Source organism: Zosterops lateralis (assembly GCF_965231275.1).
Source record: "Zosterops lateralis genome assembly, chromosome: 2".
Taxonomy (NCBI): Eukaryota; Metazoa; Chordata; class Aves; order Passeriformes; family Zosteropidae; genus Zosterops; species Zosterops lateralis.
Genome location: NC_139763.1, coordinates 74,591,654 through 74,614,852, shown reverse-complemented (window position 1 = coordinate 74,614,852; position 23,199 = coordinate 74,591,654). Strand labels below are relative to the sequence as shown.

The 23,199-nt window shown below is 39.3% G+C and overlaps 1 protein-coding gene across 4 annotated transcripts; it reads right to left on the bottom strand.

Moving 5' to 3' along the window:
- Positions 1–404: 404 nt before the first annotated feature.
- On the bottom strand, positions 405–23,046 carry NPAT (nuclear protein, coactivator of histone transcription; the record flags this gene model as incomplete). 4 transcript variants are annotated; one of them, XM_083884677.1, is made up of 18 exons in its annotated part: positions 405–1,656; positions 2,355–3,516; positions 5,523–5,580; positions 6,393–6,501; positions 6,595–6,710; positions 7,954–9,648; positions 10,436–10,570; positions 10,995–11,091; positions 12,663–12,750; positions 12,834–12,925; positions 13,412–13,544; positions 14,583–14,667; positions 15,178–15,408; positions 16,125–16,168; positions 16,648–16,720; positions 18,172–18,232; positions 19,832–19,950; positions 23,010–23,046. In XM_083884677.1, the coding sequence occupies 18 exons, from the start codon at positions 23,044–23,046 to the stop codon at positions 1,579–1,581; spliced, it is 4,413 nt and encodes a 1,470-aa protein (XP_083740803.1). In that variant the 3' UTR covers positions 405–1,578. The 4 variants fall into 4 exon arrangements, with proteins under 4 accessions (XP_083740803.1, XP_083740806.1, XP_083740804.1 ...); XM_083884680.1 differs by having other exon boundaries at positions 7,954–9,219; XM_083884678.1 differs by having other exon boundaries at positions 10,436–10,567.
- Positions 23,047–23,199: the final 153 nt, after the last annotated feature.

Here is a 23,199-nt window from a genome sequence, read left to right as displayed (position 1 = left end):
GCTACTGGAAATGGCTGTTTTCTCCTAAAAATTATTTGCTGTATTGACAGTAACTTCCTGCTGAAGATACTTTTTTCTATGAAAGTGAATGGGTATTTTGTATCTTCCATAGTACCAGAATGCCTGAGCTGAAACATTACAGTGGGTAGTGGATGCCCCAGGCAAGAGTTCCATTAAGTCTCAAACAGCAAATGAATTTTAAATGTCACCATCACTATTAAGCATTTTATGCTTAAGACAGTTTTTGTGCTTGCCTGCCTTGGTCCCTCTGGCAGTTGTTATTAGAACTCAGTGTTTAATATTCAACTTTTTGTCTTCAAAAACAACTGACCAACAGGAATTTTCTATTCAGTACCTGCAAAGCTACTTTGGGGACTTAAAAACATTGAGACACACAATTTTTTATTAAAACAAAAATATTTATTCAAGCTGTAAATGCTATGCAGTATTTAGTTATTGGATGGGTTTAATATAAACATCTACTGCATAATCTTGGTTCCTTAGGAATCCTTGTATTCTACCTGAAACATTGCCCTGTTGCTGTACAGATCTCTTACAAGAAAACTTGCAAATTTTTTTTAAGACATCAACAATTTGAGAACAAAGGAAGAAATACGAGTAGAGAAAATTCTGCAGTTTTGGAGCAAGGTGTGCTCATTCAGCAAAATGTAGGCTGAGCTCCTCCTGCACCCCTTTTGGAGAGTTTGTGTAATAGCTATCACAACCTCTATGTTAAACAGAAAGATCAGATGCAAATTTTTCCATGTCTGGCTGAAAATTTAAGTAAGAGACTAGAACTCAGCAGTAAAAATGAAAGGTGAGGGAATTAGAACACACAGTAATTCTTGTTCAGCTGTTGCTTCAGTTGAAGTATTCATACTGAGGCATGACACCACACAAAAGTACATTGCTTGAAAACAGCTTTTGCGTTTGAATGACTTCCTATGTAGTAAATACTGTAAACAGAAGAGGCCTGTCCAAATTAAAGCTCTTGTCTGAACTACTGACTGAGAAAAGCTTCACCAGATGAGAAACACTTTTTGAGGTCTTACTGGCCTTATCTTTAGCTCTGGGTATTTTTGTAATTTCGTTCAAAGCCTTCCAACATGGGTTTGACAGTTACAACATGGGAGAGGCTGCGCAGAAGCCAGTTAGAGCTGAATATTCAAGTCCCTTTCAGATTCAACAGAACAATGAGAAGTGGCCAAGGCAGCTGCCCCATCTTTTCACTGCCCGGCCCAGCGCTTCCGAGGGTAAGTAGAGAAAGCAGCAGAACACAGACAACGTGGTCTAACAGGAAATGTACAATCTTTCTTACATTTCATTTATACAAATTTACAGTTTTGCAATTTAAATGGCTCTATAATTATGCAAGTGCTTTTTCAAAAATAAACATATACCGACTCAATGATATTTACACTTTGCTACCTGCTTCAGAAACAGCATGACTTTGCTATAAAGTGAAACTTTAGTGCACTGAAAGTGCAACCTGCCCTTTAGAGTTAACTTCTCTTGCCACACAAATCCTCAGCACTGCTCCACTGAGCTTCAGGTGGTCCCACTTCAACTTCCTTTTGTTCATTCATCATAATGTAAAGACAACAAGAACTTGTCCACATCCATTCCTGCTGGAAAAGAATTTGGGAGCTTCTTTTTCTGTAGAAGAGGAAAGTAATAACTGTGTTAAATACAAAGAACTGAAGAGCCTGCAAGCATTCCTTTTTTCCTTATCCTTCCATCCACCTTGCAGCTGTTCCTGCACAAAGACACTGCCACATGCCCCCTCTCCGTGGAATGGAGCAATTTCCAGTCCCCATGTTCCAGGAGCGTGCTAAAACTAAGTATGGGAATTACAAAGTTATACTCCTTTTTGGTTATTTACATCCAAAGACACCTTTTTGTGTCTCACACCTTGGCTATTTGCCCTTAAATCCTTAAGTCAAAGGCACAGTGCTGCACACTACAGAGACTGGGAGTATCACTCATGATACTGAACAAAGATGCAAGAACAGCCTGAATTCTAGTAAGGCCTACTTTGAGTTAGGCTTAATTCCTACATTCCACCTAGAAACTCAGAATTTAGAAACTCACTCATGTTTTAGAAGAATTAATGTCATTGGTACCTATTTAGAGAGTTAGTAGGAGTTACTTGTGTGTATCTGAAGACTAAACCAATCTTAAGAAAGCTTAGTTCAGGGTATGCTTACGAGGCAAAGCTGGAAAAACTGGTTAATCTAAATAGGATGTCAGGGATTTACACTAGCATCTCTGAGCCATTCCATTAAAATAGTATACACTGAGATACCTAATACACATTTAGAATTTGACTGAAAGAAGTAGATGTTTGTACTTGCCTTGATTTTCTTTTTTTTGGATGGTGTTGGAGAGCTCTGAAGGTCTTTTCTGTTTGCAGAACGAGAATTTCTCTCCCCCTCACTTAAGTCCTCCAGTTTCCTTTTCTTCACGGTGCTCCTCAAGGCCCTGAACTGCTGTGTGTTGTCCTTGAGGGGGGTGGCGGCGCTGGTCCTGGCGATGGCGGCGCGGGACAGGATCATGAGCGTGTGCGCGGCCATGCTGACGCTGTTCTCGCTGCCGGTCTCGCTGGCGGGGCTGCAGGCGGGCAGGTCGGGCGTGGCGGGGGGCACCATGGTGCGGGGCGTGGCGCTGTCCTCGCTGAAGCGCCGGCAGGTGGGCGTGCGCACGCTGTCCGTCGTGTCCTCCGCCTGCCGCTCCCCGACTCCCGACGGCGTCCGCGGCACCGGCAGCTCTCCGTTTTCAGCCGCCTTCCCCGCGGGGCTTTGCCACTGAATGTCCTGCAGCATCTCCACGCACTGCTTACTGAAAGGGCTGGACAGGCCCAAGCCTTGGCTGGGAGCTTTAGCGGGTTCTCGCTTTGCCTCCTTGGAGGACAAAGGAACAGACACGGATGATTTCCCATTGCCGGCCCCGCTCAACAGCGGCCCCTGCTTCTTGTTCAGCTCCTGTACCGAAGGCACCGTCTTCTCATTCCACGAGGCAACGCTTTGCTGGCCGTTGGAGAGTTTGGCGGTGTCCTGGTTCTTCTGCTTCTCATCCGTATCCCTTCGTAACTCGTTCTCTTTGTTTGCCGTCGTCTTGTGGAAGGGATCTGATGAAAGCCCTGCAGGTGCCGCCTTCCGCTCGGGCTGTGGCTCCTTTGCAGATGCGCTTCTGTTGCTACTGACTTCTGGCCTACACAGAATTCTGGGCAATGTTTTTTCTTTGTCTCTCTTTGGTACCTGTGCCTTAGCAGAGGAGGATGCTGAGTCAACAGCAAATAAAGGGTTTTCATTTCTTTCCTTCTGGGATGAACTCTTAGTAGCCTGAATTTGGGTGTTTCCTCCTGGGTTGGGTAAGAGGTTATCAAAGCGAAGCACTCTCCTGTGACTCTCACTCTGTCTTGAATTTGAGCTTGTGCTCTCTGCTGGTGCAACAGGCAAGTTCTCTTCCGCTTTCCTTCCTGGTTCTGCACTGGTAAGCTTGTCCCAATTTCCAGGCCTGAAAACAAGACGAAAACATTTCATTGATATGTTTATTCTTACTAGGCAACTTAGTTTCAGCTGGCTGGAAGTCCCCAGCCATCCCTCAAAAAAGCTCTCTCCATCCTAAATACAAATATTTCATCAACACGTAAAGACCAAGAGTAAGGAATGACAACCGCAGAAAGCTCAGAAAAGGCTTTCCTGGCAAAAAGGTAGGAAACAGAATCACTGAACAATCAGGTACACTAGGGCTCTTCAGCCTGGAAAGAGAGATCACTGAGGGGAAATGCAACAGAGCTCTGTAAAGAAAGCCCACAAAAAGGAAACTATCTGCTGTACCTTCCAGTAAAAAACCAAGGGCATCAAATAACACTGGTATTAGGTTCAAAACACAACAAGGAGGTCTGGACACTGCATGTAACTAAACCTGGGAACTTTTTTACCTTGGGATAGTTGTGGATGCTGGTAGTTTACTTCAAAAAGAAACTGAGCACACTCATGACAGGGCAGTCCATCCCAGAATACTACTTATGGCTGTGGAAGTCCTTGGAGCTGAAATTCCTAAGAGGCTGCCAGAATATTTTGGACAACGTGATCACGTGTGTGTGCCTTGTACCCTTCCATTTGCACTTGCTGTGCGTGGTGGGATACCGGGCTAGACAAAAATCTCCAGTGGGCATCTGGACAGCAACATCCAAACTCCCTGGGGTGTGGTCTCCACCTGACAACCAGCCCCGTCCGTGTGAAAAAGCCACCACTGCACTGTGGAAAGAAGAATGCTTCTGCTCTGTCAGCTCATACCACTGTTGTGTCTGTGCCCTTTGCCTGGCTTATGCTGCATTTCCAAGAGAAGCTTCAGCATTATTCCTCTATGCCTATGTAAGACTCTCTCCCTGCAGATAAGCCCCTATGATTTCTAAGAAGAAAAGTCAAGAAAAGAGGTGCTAACTTTGGTACCTTTGAAATGGTAGAAAAGGGGTGAGTGGTAGCAGTTTGTTTTATTTCCATTAAGTTTGAGATAAGACAGAAGGTAGAAAATAGAAATAAGAAATTACAGCTCTTTGCAGGGGAGATTTTGCCCTCTTTGCAATGCAAAACATACATCCAGAGATCAATTAAAGTTAACAGAAAGCTGAATTATTGAAGTGGTATTACCCAAGATCTTGCTTCTGTGGTTTTAAAAAAATCAGTACTTTTTGCATGCATGTATTTGGTATAATTTGATAGATGGTTGGGATTTTTTTAATAAGTTGACTTTAATGTTCCTATTTTATCTCCACTTTTCCAGCATTTTAAGTGAGTTCTGAATAGGTACATTTTTTAAAGTATGTGCTATTTTTACAATAAAAGATCATTTCACCTCTGATACTTAAATTGAACTTCTGATTTCCTCCTACACTCTTTTGCTTGTTCCAACATCCTTTTCTTTCAGAAGTCCATTAATGGTAAGAAGAGTTACTACTGCAGCCTTGCTTCCTTCTCTCATTTGCCCAACAGAAAACTAGTACCTACCCCAATTAGAAATTAGGTTATGTTCATCAATATAAAGTTAGCATGCCGTTGTCCTCACACAGCTGAAATACAGATGCAGAACCCAGTCTAACAAACTCTACTGGATTTGTGTCAGAGAATGGTAAAGGCAATGAGACTACACTACAAAACCATGGGTACCACTCATCTGAAAAGAAAAAACCAAAGGTTTTAGTAATTTAAATCTCCCAGTAAATGTAACAGGGAATTCTCCAAGCTTAGACTCTGCTCAAATCATTTTTATTGAGTTGAGACAGGAGAAAATAAAGACAAAGCCACACAAAATTAACACAGGAACAATGACAAGACAATTGCAGCACGGGCTGCACCAGTCCCAGCGCACATCTGTATCAATACTCCTGGCAGACAGGCAGCAGGAAAGGGGGTACTGCTTATGCCACTACTAAAAAACACTCCTCTCCTCACCAATAGTGGATGAAGAAATTCAGGACAGGAGAAAAAAAGCAAGTTTCAATACCTAGCACTACTGACCTCTGTGTTCGAGGATTGGCATGGTTCAAAGGCTCAGCTGCATTTGGTACCAGTTTTCCTGGAACAACAGATGAAGTATTAATGAATGACAGGTAAATAACTTCACAGTACAATGACATTTCACCTGACAGAGAACCAATAAAGAAAAACCCAGCAACAAACTCTGCAGTATTTTGTAATTTTAAACTTTACTAATTAGTGGACTAGCAAAGAACAAAGAAGGAGCTTACTGTCTACATTTAGATAATACACAGCTCTGGCAAGACAAAACAAACTATCCTATTATTTTTCTTTACCCCTTTCCAACACTGAAAAATGAACGTAACTCCAGTTTTGTTACAATTAACTATATAAAGAAGCAAGGTCTCTATGAAAGGAATATACAGAAGCATATTCCCCTGAAAGGGCAAAAGGAAAACATAGTAGAGTGCATTATTTTATATAAACATGCAACACTTCTAACACATATTTTTCCTTAATAAATTTTTAGAACTCCTGACTCTTCTAATACCTTCATTACTGTGTGGCTTGGTTCCAATGGCAGCAGTAAACTACTTAACACCAACAAGATGAAAAAATAACTAGAAACATAAAGAAAAGTAAATTTATAAAACTTCATGAGAGCCTTGAAACATTACAATTTGGAAATAAGCTTGATGCCAAAACTGGAATTGTGTTATATGCTGGAAGTCCTTTGTAAACTGAGCAAACAAGAGTCACTAACTGCAGGTACAGACTTCTCTTAACACAGCCCAGCAGTTGCCAGGAATAGAAGCAGAAATATTTAGAAATCTTTCTTTACTTATAACTGACTTGTCCTTAAAACCCTCTGCTTTTCTTCTGCCTCTCTCAAGAAAGTAAGGCAGGTACCTGTATTAGTCTTGTTTCTTGCTCCAGGAATCTTCTGTGATTTGGGAGGGATGGGAAGCTTTGGGACACTTCCGTTGCACACTGGATTAGCCACAGGCATGTGAAGAACCTTGAAAGAATCAAAATATTCTCTTAAAATTTACCAAAGCCTTTCTTATCACTCCAGCTTTAATTCTGAAAACCTTTATTTGTGATGTGCTACCTGGCAGGCAGGTGCTGAGAAAGTATTTCCATTCTGTCCCACTACGGAGAGAGGTATCATTCCCACCATTCCTTGCAAAACTGGCTGCACTGGAGATGCAATTATAATGGCAGAACCTACAAAACACCAAACTGTTAAGATTGTACAGAAACTAAAAATACTTCAGTGAAAAGAAAAGCTTCAAGACAGGATTTCTTATAATTATGTATGGTCAAAAACCTGTGCCAAGAAAAGCCCTGAATTTTTAGAAAAAATTTACTGTCCTTGCTATAGGCCACTATAGAAAACGGGGTAAGGACCAGTTTTACTTTTAGTTTATAAGGAATTAAGTTAAAGTCTGTTTTCCTTTGTAAGAGGTAGCTCAAAATAAAGCTTGAAATATGATAAACCTATCTTAATGTTTAAACTTTAAATTAAAGTGATTTATAAAACCCAGTAAAAGTAACATTAAATATCTTATTTAGCTGCCAGATATATGGGAATTACAAAACATGGAAACTATCCTAGCACAATAATTCAAAGTGGAAGAGTATTTTCAAAACTGAAAGAAAACTGTTCCTCTCTCTATGAAAAAAGCATTGAAGGAACAGTTGCCTAAAGAAATCCTAATTACAGAAAACCTTGCATGTACTGGCCTCTGGTTGCACTGGCTTCTGATCTCACTGAAATGACTACACACAGAAATTCAAAGATAAGTGCAAAAAGTTCTTAGTTTTTGAAAGAAATCTAAATGCAGTGATTATAACTAGTTTATAGTTGTTTTTTTCATTTCAAAAAGCACTCAAAAATTTTATTGCAGTAATAATAAAAATGCTTGTACCAGATTTTAAATCATGGAAAGAAATAATGTTATATTCATATTCACTTAAATGTACTTCTAATGCCGACTAGGTTTTGAAAAATGAAACAAAACTAAGGAAATGATTTGGGAAGGCCTAGATACATCTACTCAGTGATCTATGAAATATGGATACCTATAACACAAAGCATAACAGGAATCTTGTTAAAATAAAAACCTGTTTTATTTAGCCAAAGCAATAGAATGCTTCCCAGTGTAAACCAAAATATGATTCCTACATCTAATGCTGCTAAAATTACATAATTTAAGCTTCTGAAATACGAGGCTTTTTTTTTTTTTTCCCCACTCAAAGCAGCCTGATCAATGGCTTCTGATAGTTTTATTTCATTTCTACCAGCAACCAATACACTAAAAAGAAAGTAACTCCTGGATAGTTTCAAGTGGCAGACAGAGCAATTTTAAAATTGTTTACTTTTAATGCACTTAGGGGAAAACCAAAAATAACAAACCCACTGTATACAAACACCACATTTCCAGTAATTTTGTTATAATGACATTACCCTGTGGGAAGTTTGGGGAGACAGTCTGGTTTGGTGGAAATGTATTGCTGGATCTGGGAGGAGTCCGCAACTGTTGTACAGCTGGAGCCTGAGAAGCCAGTGGCATAGAACTGCCAGGCAATACAACTACATTTGAAGGTGTTACAGCTGCACCCAAGGATGCTGGATCAGTCATACAGGTGGCTATGTAAAGGTTGCTTGAATTTCCAAAAGCTGTGCTTGTGGCTGGCATCAACTGTATAAATCCCCCTTCGCTGGAAAGATGAGTTGAACCTGCAACTGAAAATCCAGTGCAGTCTTCATTCTGAGTGTTAACTGAGGTGACCACAGGATCCTTAGGTCTAAGCACAAGAAGATTCTGCTCTGTCAGAGCTGAATCCACATTTTTTTCCGTGTCTTCTGAAGTCAGACATTTGGGCAGGCCTGCAGTTTTGGTTGGGGATTTGGCTGGAGATGACAATATGATAGTAGGCAAATTTTCTCCTGTGATGCTGGAAACAGCATTGTTTAGCTCCGTGTCTGATGTAATAAATGGATCATCACTGATGATGATCTTGAGGGACATTATATTAGAAGGATCAACATCCATTGGTTGACTACTAGAAGATACACTGCTTATACTTTTGGCCTCAATACCTGACTCATCTGTTGAGGATGCAGTTTCAGGGAGAGGAGAATGGCATATTTCAGAGGTAGAAAGATTGTTTTCAGTGGATACTACAGAAATGTCTGTACATGTATTATCACCAGAAGAGAAATATAAGTTATCGGTGTCTACTTTTGTAGAAGATGAAGGTTCTTGCATCTCCCCTTGTGTACCCTCTGTGTTTGACAGTCCTGAAGGGAGGTCAAAATCTTTCTTACAAGGCTTATCAAGTGTATGCTGATCCTTTGAGTAAGTTTTGTTAGAAGTATCAACAACTTCAAGCTGCAACTCTGTTTTGTCGAGATCCGTGATGTCAAGGGCAGATCCCGCAGCGCAGTCTGCCTGTGTGCTCTGGTCCTGATGGTTAGAGGGGTGGCTGGAGTTCTCCTGTGAAACACCAGGCAAGGCAGCTGGATCACTGCTTACAGTCTGTTCTTTTCCTGCATCTGCTGATGGGCTAGAAATGGATGAGTTGTTTTTCCTCAGCAGCGCACTGTGGCCAGGGCTCCCATCAGAAGGGCTTCCAGGAAGTCTTTTTTCAGACAGTGATGTATCTGGTGATAATGGACATTTACTTCCAGAATCAGTTTTGTTTTCACCAGCTATAGTATCCTCTGCCACTGAAACAAAAGGAATCTGTGGAGTACCAGAATGACCATATTCTAAATTAGGACTACTTTGAGAGCTATGACTCGGTGGGCCTTTTTCAATTTCCATAGAACTCTCACTTTCAGATACTAATGTAGATGACTCTTTTGTAACGTAAGTGTCTGCACAGTGTTCATTACATTTGCTACCAGAACTAAGTCTCTTGTTAGGTTCAGTCAAACCAGACACTGAGTCAAAAGCAATTTCAAGCTCTCTAATGTGTTCAGGGGTAATGGCTGGAAGTACTTCAGTCTGCTTCCCTGGTCTGCAGTTTTCATGCAGCTGTTCACTGGCTGGATTTTTCTTAGCCATATCATCATCATTAATGCTTGTCTTCAAGGCACATGATGCTTCTCCTAACTGAAAGCCTTTACAGGATAATGGTTCTCTAGAATTATCACCTGTAAAATATAGAATAAACCAGATCCATAATTATTAGAACAGATGGTCCTTTCACAGCATTTTAGAAATAACTTATCAGCTCAATGGAAAACTGCTTCACATGAAACTAAGTGGAAATAATGTTACTCAACCTTACATTCTAGTTGAGCAGAATATATATATATAAAACATACATACACTAGATAATCTGGAAAATCAGTTTGTACATTACTAATTATTATTACTAATGTGTAATAATAATTACACATGTAACACGTAAATAACTCAGGTCACTACATCAGATTTCCAGAAGCACAAAAACTGTTTCATGATAAAAACCTCTTGGCTCTGCTTCTCATATACTTTGACTAAATACCTGCTACTCATGGACTATTGTTAAGAATGGCTGAGACAGATTAATATCGCCTTTGTCCAGAGTAAGACTTTTTGTGGACTAATGAACAGATACTTTACAGAATAGAGATAAAAGATTATTATGTTTAGACGTAAAATATTCTCTTTATCTGTTCCACAATGGATACTGTAAAGTATCCATTTATTGATAGTCTGCTTGCACTGAGGAGCTTATCAAAGTACAACTTTTAAGTACATTGATGGAACTACTGTTAAATCTAATAGACTGTAACTTTGTAACAGAGCAGGTATATCTGTATGTTTATGCAATGTAAATGTCCACATGGATATTACCAGTGAAAAAAAAAATTCTGAAATGTACAAATTGTCTGAAAATATTTTCATAATGAAAAGTCAACAGAGAAATCTTAGAGAAAAAACAACAAAACCTACATCTGTTAGTTTCTTCTGTTCCTAAAGAACTTCCAAATGTTTCCAGGCTATCCTCACCCACCAGGATTTCGTTTTCTACTCCACTCCGACCAGAAATACCAGCAGGTAAGTTCTTGTTTACCTTGCTCTTTCCTACTTACAAAATAAAGCATGAAGAATGATTAAATATGTCATTTTCCAAATATATATGTTATCACTACCTTTTAAACGAATCACAGTGCAAAGATCTCCTTATGGTTACTGTGAGGATACCCCTGAAAATTTTACAATAGCAAACAAGTATAAACTATCATCATTCAGACCTGGAGAGTCTAAAATTAACAGCAATAAAACTAACACTGAGCCAGCACAAACCCAGAATATCAGCCACAGGAAAATACTGTACTTTATAGCTGTGTATAAATGCATCTGAGAATCTAATTCTGTATTAAGGCAGACCAATGCCATTTCTCTTGCAAGAGGTCTGCTGAATTCCTCTGCTTTGTCAAGCAATGCTTGGGAAAGCTCATCATTCAGGATGCTTTACAGTAAGAGTACAACTGAGTACAATGTACCCTACCATAATCAAAACAGTCAAACAGAGCCTGGAAAGCTGGATCTGATTCTGTCTGTTCCAGAATGTCCTGGATAGCCTCTTCTGACATATGAATTTCACCCTGAGAAAAGACATGATATACAGAACTGTTAGACAGTTACTTCCAGAACTTAAAAGGAAAAACAGACAAGAATTGTTTTCTTTCCAAATTGTTTTTAGTTCTATTGCTTCTGCTCAGCACAGAAACAATGACTAATGCTGGGTACATTTCTGCCACAAATATAGTGTCTGCTAAAAAATCTTAGTGATAGAAGTTTAAGAAATAAGGTTCTCCAAAACCTAAACATGTCTGTCAGACATTACCCCCACCATTCTCTGCATAATGGCCAGCACTAACCAAAGAGGAGGACTAAACCTCAGGCTACACTGGAAGCTTATGCACATGGTGTGGATACTGTGAGCCTATACAAGCAAACCACTGGTAAAAAAAATCCCCAAATTAATCCTAATTCCTTAGGTTTGAATATATAATACATCTAGAAGCCAACACTAAGCAAATGGAAATTTTATTTCATATACCCATTACATATTCTATAATATAGCTCTTTCTGGAGACCCTCTAAGCACTCTCCAGCCTTTGATATGGTGGTTTAAAGGGTGGATACATTCCATGTCATATTCTTGATTTTGTCTCAGCAACTCCAACCAAATCAAGAAGCTGCTTTATTTCTGCTTAGAAGAATGGAATACAGCTTTTTAGTTCTGTATTTTGACAACAACTGACCTAAAATCACCAAGCAACAGAAGAAGAGCATTTGTAAATCAGACACCTCTACTTCATAAACAAGGAACTGCCCCTACTCTCCTGTCTTTTTCAAGAGAGCTGTGAAGATTGTCATTTCCCTCATTAAAAGTCCTTTTTAATTCTGTGATTGCCAGCTTGTGGCTTATGGAAGAATGAAGGAAGAACACTGTAATTATGTTTAGTTTGTAGAAGCAGAATGCACATCTCTTCCAAAAGCAAGAAAATACTAAATTTGAAGAAAAAGCATCATTATTTAGGCTTCAAAAATAACTTCTCTGGCTACACTAAACGATCCATACTTATCTTGGAGCAAATCATAAAAACAGATCAGATTAAACGTATTTGAAAACAGCAAAATATTTTAAATTCCTTTTTCTTTTCTAAGGCTCTTGATTAGATCCCCAGTGAGAAGCTGGTAGCCAATGACTGGTACAAAAGACTGAGTGAGAAGCAGGCAGCTGATGCCTGGGACAGAGTTCTTAAATCCATGCTGAGTGTGATCTAATTACTGCCAGAAGCAATCCCACTCCCTTGGCTTTGACCCTGCTGCATGCTTATGCTGCCTTGGACAGGCACTGGGAATGAATTCAGAATGCTCAACTGGCACAAAATGAGCTCCTGCAGAACAGCAGTGTCCTGCCAGCTCAGCTCCTCCAACATGCCCAGCATCACACACACAAGATCAGAGTTCACACCCCTGCAAGGGAGGCTGCGGAGCTGCCCCTGCAGAGGGGAGTGTCAGGGAGGCTCAGCTGTGCTGGCAAACAGAAACAAAAAGAAAGGACAGGAGGAGGCGAGAATATCCTCAGATGTCAGAGGTTCAGCACAGTTCCCATTACTGATCATTCTCACTTAAAAACAATGTGAACAGGGCAATCTACACCTACCTGAAGTCCGAGGATTTCATCAATTGAAGTCTCCTGTTCTGTGGGACCACTGTCTGTCTGTTTGGGGGCCTGAGCAACACTGCCATCACTGCAACACATATGTCATTAGTTTAAAACTCAAAAATAAATCAAATAAGAATACAGAATAAGTTTAGAGATTCATTTTATTACCTCCCTAGGATTTTGTTAATGTTTTCAGCGAGCTTCTCCTGAAGAGATTTGTTGCTCAAGATTTTTTCTCTGGCATTTTCAATCACCAGTTGCTGGAAAACAGAAGTGGTCAGGTTTCTCTTTTTAACATCACTAGAAAAGGAACATGACTTTCTGACTGGTAAAAAATAATTTTAAAAATCAATTCAAAGAGAGAAGACTTTTATACCAAAGAGTCATCTGTGACTGTATTACATTGCTATGAAAATCAACACAAAACATTCCTGTACTTCTACTTTCCTATAAGTACAGCAATGCTTATTGTGCCTTCTGGTTTCCATTCTCTAAGGAATTACTGTGTTCTGACAGCCTACAGGTATTTCAGCAAAGCAAATAAACCAAGAAAAACAAAACTCTGCATAGCCATGTCAACTTTATGAAATTAGTATAAACAAGAACTAGTTCAAATACAAACCAATACATTTATCTTCTAAAGGTAATTTCTATAAAAACCAAGATGAACAATATGTTCAAGACTAGTTCTCTTGAGCTTGAATTTGTTTCTTAAATGTAAATACCTTCTGTAGGCATATACTCACTGGGAAGTTACCATCAATTAATTCTTCTAGGGGCTCAGTTTCTTTTTCTATTACTGCTTCTTCAGAGTCTTGAGAACTTCTAGCTGCTGGAAGAGGTCCAGATGTTGCAATACTTTTTCTCTTCTGAGATTCACTGAAATATTCCAGGAAATTTATGATGTAGTTTATGAGAAAATTGCTAACAGTCGACCTAATGGTAAGTAAATCAAGTGCTTCTCTTCTTTCTTAGCAAACAGAAGATCTTAATCACCAGCAAATTAACTACATAATGAAAATGCAGTAAAAGCTGTACCTGTTCTATTCTCTCTTATGCATCTATTGTGTCTGCCTTTACAGAAGTTATAAAGTTAGAGATTGTAGGTAAACAGCCCAATGGCAAACTGGCAAAATTCCATGCCCACTATTCAGCATTTACTGCCCCTCCACTCCACATTACTCTAACTAGTGGTACCAGTTAATGGATCCTAATTAACTGCAACTCAAAATCAGATTTGGGCATTGTCACTGAAAACAAAGACCTCTCAAGGAGCACTGATTTTCAAAGAAGAAAACAAATGTTAGGTTCTGTAAGAATTTAGATGATAAATAGGAAATGTAATGCTTTTATAGGAGACAGTGTAGGCTCTTCTGAAAACATCTATCAGCAGAGGCATTAAAATTACTTACATTACAAAAATCAAGACAGATTAGAAAAGACTTGGGGAAAAACGGACATTTGAATCAGAGAATAAAAAATGCAAAACTAGTGTAAGAGAAGTTTTTCACATGTAACTTTTAGTGCAAATATTAATATTTTTCTGACAAAATTTACTCAATTCAATAGTTTTGCAAAGTTAAATACACATTTTTATCAATATTAAGAATTTTCATAATTGAAAAGGAAATTTTGGAAGGAATACCAAGCCTCAGGTCTGAGATTATTTGCCTGTGTCTAATACTGGAGTAAAGACAGAGTGTACACAAAGAAGCATGAGTAGCCTCCTATCAGTTCACTGTTAGGCTCTTTGACTTTCCTTCATGGAACATCAAACACTGGCCCCCTCTCAGCAGATCCTACATTTGAAACCCTCCACCACTGAAGAAAATTTACACCAAAGGTTAGAACACTGTCTAATTTCTAAACAATTAAACAAAAAAACCCACCCCAAACCAAACTCACATCCCTGTTTACCTTTTCCGCCTTCCTGGAGAAAGCAAGTTTGAATGAAGCTTTCGTTCTTGTGATGTTGGAACTTGAATGTGTATGAGACCTCCTGCTTTAGAGAGGGAAACAAACCAAATAAGGAAGGCATGATGCCAATACCTTTTCCAGTGACACTGTTAAAGTACTGTGAAATCTACACACTATTTACTATGTTCCAATCAATTCCTGGAAAGTCATACAAAATCATTTGGGACTATCATGGAAATTAGGACCATTCCTTTTAAACATATCCTGAAATATACATCCACTTAACGTGGATCATCCATATCTGATGAAATAAATCATTTGGGTGAGGGTGAGAGCACAGAACAGAATAACCACAAATTAATGCCCTTCTGATCTCTGAACTCACATTGGCAAGCAAGTATGCAAGACCCATCTCTCTTTTGGGCAATTATTTTCTTTTAATCACCTGAACCAGTCCGGAGAGCTGGGAAACAAGGCAAGAATTTTCTGGAACTTTTTGGTGGAAGATGATCCTGATTTTAGAAAACTTCTATTGATAACCATGAATTTTTCACAGGAAAAAAAAAAAAAAAGGTTAAAAATTTTTGCAACTTACTGTTGATCTTGTTTTCTTGAGTTTGTGACTGGTTCACATGCAGTGTATTCAGTCTTGTCTGTGGCATGCTTTGATTTATTGTTGCCCTGTGAATTACTTGAGGAGCTACAACAGAAGAGGAATTCTGTGGCCCTGACTGATGGGCTACTGACAACAGTCCTGAGTTTGCAGGAGCTGACTGCTGAAGCATTCTCTGCCTTTTCATTTCTACAATTCCACTTCTTGTACGTACTGGAAATAAAAACAAGATGAAAATATATGATAAAGGAAATTTAAAAGATTGCTCATATTCACACAATATCTGTTTAAAAAAATTAAACAACTCAATTTAAACACCACCCAATCCAGTGACTCTAAAATCTGGGAACAATTACTATCTATATCTCACACTCTCTTTTCTTATAGAGTAAAAATACTACAGAGAAAAACTTATTTTTAGGTAAAGCAGTTTTTCTTTGTTGATAGTTCCTTTTCAGCTTTTGTAATGAAAGAAACAACTCTAAATGCAACAAGTATGTTTTTGTATTTTGGTTGGATATATGTTTGCGCACATAACAAATGCTATGGAACTGTAATATGTTTCTACGCTCCCCTTCTACAGAAATCCAACTGCTTTATAATTAGACTGGCTATGTTTTTAGTTCATCTATGAACCACAAATTAAATCAGTAGTTTCGGGAGTGAAGCAGCAGTTTGTTAACCTTTTAACCATGTAAACTGCCAAAAAGTTTTCTTCAGCAGAGAAAATGCTATAACAGAATTTTACTCCCTTGCAAAATGCTCAGCTTTTCTTATTTTCCTTTCCTGATCATTACAGGAATCCACAGACCACACTGAAGACAACAGACATGCATTACTGATGGCTGCAGAAAGCCCCTATTTTTAGCCAAAACAGACAATTTTAACATAAAACCTACTGATCTCATGGAATTGACTCAGTTACTTACTCCTCTGATTGGATGAAAATCTGAAATCTGAATTCTGCATGCTCCTAAAAAATAAAGCAAGTGACACGAATTAATGGAGCATAATGAAAGCACTTGGCTACTCAGTGTGACAGTGCCTATCACACAGTCAATGTCAGTCTGGTCCTAACCACACATTCCTTCAGGAAAATCCCATCATTGCCACTTTTATTCTTCCCAACAATGCTCACAGATCCTTCAAGTGAAGCTTACTGTTTCATTTTTGATCAAGTAACCACAAAAGTATCAGATTCTAAATGAGTCATAGTATATTGTTTTATGACAGGAAGGCCACATGCTCACACTAATGCCCTCTTCATCTGCCAGCCCCACCTTAAAATCTTCAAATGTCTGCTAAACTCTCAGCTCTTACATACCCACCTTTTTCACTGTCTCTCAGAGGAAACAGAGAAACATTCTCGTAGAATCATGTTGGGAGTTGGTCAACATAGGGACTCACTCTTACACTGAAATATTACTTTTCTTGATTTCAAAACTACATTACCTGATCTGAGAAAGTGTATAGTCTAATTTTTTCCAGAGAGATGACATCATTGCTGGAACTTCATTTGTTGTTTCTAAAACAAACAAGAAAAAGAAATTGACGCCCGAAACTTACATATGCTGAGAAAAAAGTAAAATCACAAGCAAAATAATTATTATGGAGTGTTTCAGACATCATCTAACTTTAGGTGCTTGGCTGCCTTCTTAATATTCTATTAATTAAAGAGTCCTAACTGCTAATTTAAAGAATTTTGATTGATATGGATACAGTTCTGGTTTAGAAGCCTTGATGAAACTGAATTAATTACTATAATTCTTGGTGTAATTTGCACATAGTGTTGACTCCTCAGCAAACATATGCTAACCTAACCCATGCTAACCTCCCCAGCTCACTTCTGGAAATGGTATTCATATTCTCAAGTCACTTTTGTGCCTTTGAAAATTGCAACCTGGCAGAGAGGCCTTGTAAAGTAATAGTTTATTTTATGATAGTACCCAAACAAGTAAAAACATTTGGTCTTTTTGAAGCACAGAAGATTAAAAGTGTTGGGAAAGGTAAGTAACAGTCCAATTTACTAAGTTTTACAAGATGCTAAGGATTTTGAAGGAAATACTTCTGTGTCTCAGTTACCATTTCTGTCAAACCTAATGTGAAAGGAAAAAAAAGTTCAGAAATGTTCCATATATGATTTTTAAAACCAAGCACCACTAAAATACAATCATACAACAGATATCAGAAACCTGTATGATTTGGAAACACTCAGAAGCTTGATAACTGCTTTCAAAACCAGCAAATGCTGTAACTCTGTCTTACAGCATTCATACAAAATATTTAGTTCTGAAATTATTCTAGTTAGTCTTAAAAATGAGACAAGAAATATTTCATACCATAGGACTCCTCCTGACTATTTCCTGGAGTCACAGAAATACCTTAGGTTGGAAGGGATCCATAAGGAACATTGAGCCCAACTCCCTGCTCCTCATTGGGCTACCTAACTCTAAACCATCTAAATAAAAGCATTGTCCAGACTCTCCTTGAACTCTGACAGGGCTCAGTGCCATGACCACTTCCCTGGGTAGCCTGTTCCACCGCCTGACCATCCCCTCAGTGAAGAACCCTTTCCTAAGGTCCAATGTGAACTTCCCCTGATGCAGCATTCCGTTTTCTCACATTCTGTTGCTGGTCACCAGAGAGATAAGCACCTCCCCCTTCTACTGATAGTATAAACAATAAACAGTATCATTTTTCCAAGCATAAAACCATACATTTTGCACATTTTGTTGTATTTCTATGCTTTTGAGATATAAAAATGCTCACATTTGAAGTGAAAATATATACTGGCATATGCAAACTAAGATAATCAATTACTCTTCATCACTAGAAGCAGTGGCTGTTGGCTGTGTAATATGGTAACCTTCAAACTGTAGCCTAAATGGGGGATTACTCTAAGACCATATACCTCTTCCTCAAGGAGTTCACAACAGATAAATAAAAATAAAACAACACCTCATTCTGTAGACTTACCTTTTGTTTTCATGGCTACATATTCATTCAGAATAGTCGTCAAGTTTTTTCCACACAGCGACTGGAAAAAAAACCAACTCATCTTAGAATCTTCACTAATGACTTCTACTTCACCTGTATCATTTATTAGCTGTATCACTTCATATTTAAGGAGTTCTTTAGCAGTCTACACCATGCTGACCCTCAGCACAAGAGACTGTCCTTCGTGGAGAGCAATCACTGGAATAAAATCCTATTAGTACCCCAAATGTGAAGTACTCTATCTCAAGGCCCAACAGTGGTAGTTAGAGCTGTCTGACCCTCACTCACCTTTTTTATTATGGAATAAAACCATGAAAATTAGATGATGAACAGCTGTAACACACTAATAAGTATGTATCATGCTGGAAAACAACATACACTAAAATGCAAACATGAAGGAACCTCTGTCTGAAGCAAAACTTTTAAGAGTCACACAGAATTAACCTTTTTATCACGTTGACTTGTCCTGCTATTTTAGAGGACACAAAGACAATTAAGATTTTAAAGTTACCACTATCATCTACTGTACCTTCCTGTCTTGTTTACTAGTAGCAACTCTACATGACAAATACAGCCCTTTATTGCAAATATTTCAGCTGCAGTAAGAATTTTTTCTTAGATACTATAATATCACTTTTATTTGAATAATAGGAAAAACGTTTCTACTGGGAAAAGAATGATTATAAAAAAGCTTTATTAATCTGGATAATCTATTTGGGCTTTTGAATTTTTGCTGGCCATAGCTTGGTTCCCAACATCCTACCACCAAAGTATAGATGACTAAACACTTGTAAATAAAATAAATTCAATGGTTTGTTTCAAATAGGTGCATCAAGAAGGTGCACCTTAGATCTCAGAAAAGACTTCTGCAAATTTTGAATACTGTGGACAAAATCCCAGGCCATGAAATTAACTATTGTACTAGAAGAATGGAACAGAGCACAAAGAGGATACACACATAAATACTAAAAGTTTGATACCTAGCAATACTGAAGCCCTGCAATTTGCACAGTATAGTAAAAATTCCATTTTGTATATTTGTTAAAAAGGCAAACTAATTATGCTCTAGCTCTACACACATATTTACAGATGTAGCTACACACTATTTGTGCACACCCAAAATTCCACCTTTCACACAGAACAATGCAGATGATACTGAACAGAGAGGAGGCTGAACACAGTTTTTGTCAATAAAATTTAGTAGACTTAGACAAATCTGAGGTGCCTTACCTAAATATTTATAATGTATCTGAAATGGAACATTATTGGCTGCCATGTCTAGAATAAGAAAGTGATCTTCAGTAATTCACAAAAGCAGCCCTGAAGTCCATAAAACCCTTGTGACAACACCCTTCTGTAAATCAACCTCAAAGCTGTAAGGCAGACTAAGCATAATACGCTGAAACCCAATTTGCATATTTCACACTTAAATGTTTCTTAGTGAGATTAAATACTAGAAACCAAAAACTGCTAATATCACAGGATGAGAAAACAAGAAACAAATCAAATATCAAACATTTTAAGCAGCATTTGAGAATTAATTGTTACACTGAGAAACCCCTGAGAAATACACTGAGAAAATACTGTTTTCCATGGATGCAAGACAATGTAACTTTCTGCTTTGCAAATACAAACTCACCAGCAAGCAGGCTGGAATAAAACCATCTTCTGTACAGTGCTCTGCATATTCTTTCAAATCTGAGCTTTCCAGAATAAATTGATGGCAGGTAGCTTGAAGATTTTCCTGTTGCAAATAGCCTGCAACAAATCAGATGGAAAATGTTGCTATTTCATTCATCACTTCTGTTCAATAGGTATGAAAGCTGCCTGCAGTGTTGGAATAATCAGTTAAAAATTCCTATATAAGAAAAGGAAAGTGACGTTATTTTGACAAAACATATGTTCCTACCAGATATTTAACAGATTCCTACCAGATTGAGAAGAACAAAAAATACAGACTGAAATTACACTGTATTTGCAAAGTACTCAAGACTGGAAGTGAGGCAATATAAACAAATTTTGGTTTATCTTTAGTACACACAAGAAAATAAAAGTTCTTGGCTCAGAAGGCTGCGGAACAAACCCTCCATCCTATTCCACACTTCAATGGAAATCTACAATACTTTGTTAATAAAATGCATTTCTATGTAAGAGTAATTCTCCACACATTGTACTGTTTCAAAATAGGTAAAACCTGCACAGCTGCTGCAACAGTGGATGAGATTTATTAAAAATATTGGCATTGTACAGGAATTAATAACGGAAAAAGTTTTTTCTCCTCCTCTCACTTAGAGTAATTTTCATTTAGGCTAAATGTACTAGATGCAAATTGTGCTCCCTAAACCCTAAGATTCAGGAGCTGCCATCACAGAAAATGTACTGGCAATGTTTTCTTTTCCAAAATTCCATTCCTCATCAAATATGTTCTGCTTTAATCAAACTTCTTAACCCTGCTTTAATCTTCAAACACCTTAAACACCAAAAGGTAGAAATAGACCAGTATGAATGAAGGATTCTAGAACAAAGAACCACAAAGAAAACGTTTCTTCTTTCTCGCTCTTAGCAGAGCTTAGCATGGAATGTTTTAAAGATAAAAAAAAAAAAAATATGTGCCTGGTTATACAACGCAGAATATGCACACGTTATCTATTTCAATGGACCCCCAAAATGGTCCACCTCAGCTCATGAATGCCTGCAGAAACATGTGCCCTTTAAGTTGAAATGAAAACAAGTATCTTTCAGCAGATCTGAGTATAGCTGAAGAAAACAAATGGTATTTCCAATATGCAAGCCCTTGTTCATGTCTGCAACAAGTAGGTAAGCTTGAAAGTTAAACACAGCCTGGGAATAACCACTGTGAATTTAATCACAATGTATGAGCAGGCCTATCTGACAGAAAACGTTAGCGATGTCTGTGGAAAGGAAAGGAATATCCTATTTAATTTTTCAAATACATTTTCCTAGAAAAATCTCAAGCCACAAGTGGCTGAAAGTGTATTTCTGGTAAACACAATGATATCTCACTGCTGTCCAGGCTGGAAGATTGGGTATTGGGCCTGGTGGAGCTCTGATCTGTACTGGTATGACACTTACTCAAAAAGTTGTAATTTTTATTTCTTGAGCCTACTACTACATTATCACAAAGGATGACTGAATGCTTGCATACAGGCATGTTTTACATACACCAATTCCCTGGTAATAAAGCATTCCAAAAGGCTAAAAATGCCTGTGCAGCTGACTCCAAGTTCTTGTGCGCTCATTGCATAATGACATATGAGTATTTGGTCCCTAAGGTTGCCAAAATCAAATTAAAGGCACAAAAAAACATGATGTACGTTTTAACATATGGAAATTATTCAATATCTTGTTCTACCTTAAGAAATGTCTAACTCATAGTACACATTCACTCTATCAGTTAGGGAAAGATAAATGTTCTTATGCATCTCCCTGTGCATGAGCCCAGCTTAACATTTTAGTTTTGTTCCTTTAACAAATATTCATCAGCCTTTACAGCACCAGAAAGATTTTGGGGGGGATAGGGCTTGGGGGAGAAAGATGGAGGAGCCACATTTGGAAGTCTGTTTACCCACTGAAATTCAGAGATGATTCACAGAAGAGGAATCCCTATTACAGAACAGAAATGGTTACAAGGAATATTCTCTTCTACAACCTTAGGTTGCTCGGAGGTTTTCCAGACATGATGACTGCCCCACACCACAACAGACACAAGAGAGGATGGATCACTGTCAGTGCACAGGATGTTGCCAAGGCTGTGTACTACATCTGCAAGTCTCTGGTAAGCACACAAGACAAGCATTCTACCTGGAAACTTCACCAATCTTGTTTGGAAGAGTGCAATGAGAGATCTCACTTGTACGATTTCAACTCTTCTTTTACAGGACACAGAGTTTCTAAAAATCCTGTTACTTCACAGTAATAAAAAAAATTGCATCTCTTACCAGCCTTTTTTTCTCAAGACAGTAGCAAGTAACATTTCAGGTAGTATTTAAAAATAAATTGTGCTGGGGGAACACGGAAGAAGAGATTCAGCTTCAATGGCTTTGGATGGAAAAAAACTGAACAACTGAAAACTGAATCTCACAGGGCAGGATGCCAGAAAATCTTGGCAAGCTGTGCCAATAGACTTACATGTGGGACTGAAATATGTGGGTCATATTTTTGCTTACCATCGATTTGCTCTCACCTTAGGCAGGACCCAAATAATCCAAAGCATAAAGTCATTTAAAAAATTGACTGGCTGCTGCCAATGTCCTAAACACGCTGTGCTTTCCACAGACCCTGATCACGCCTGAACTTTTAGTGCACCCTCAAAGGTGAGGGAAACACGGCCGGAAAAATAAAAAACAACCCTCAAACCATCTGAGCCTTAACGCTGCCTTCCATGGGATTTGGGGTCACTCCTGAACCCCTCCTGTAGCAGGAGCTGTTCAAGCCCTGCTCAGTAGGTCTCAGCCCGCGGGTGGCACCGGAGACCACCTTGGGCTGTGAAGGAGCCGAGCCCAGGCGCGGCCGGGAGCGGCCTGGTCCCTCAGGACCGCATCCCTCAGGAGCTCGCTGCCCGACAGGGGCCGGGCCGAGGGGCCAGCCCAGGGGCTGCCCGCTCTAAGTGACAATCCCAGTGACAATCCCGGCCCGGGGGGACCCAGAGCCGCAGCCGAGGGTGAAGGGCGAAGGCGGCTCTGTCCCGCCGCGCCCGGGGCGGCTGACAATGCCCGCAGAGCCCTCCCGGCGCGGCCGCGGCTCCGCGCCCCCCTCCCTCCGTCCGCCCCTGCCGGCTCCCTCACTCACTCACTCACCCAGCACCAGGCGGGCCACGTCGGACGGCAGCAGCATGGCCCGAGGCGGAGCGGGGCACGGGCGGGCGCAGCTCGCCGAGCGCAGGCGGCCGCCCCGCCACCCAGGCGAAGGCGCGGAAACTCCGCCAGCCAGCGCCGCGCCCGGCCCCTTCCGCCGGAACCCGCCGCGGCCGCTCATCCGCTTCCAGGT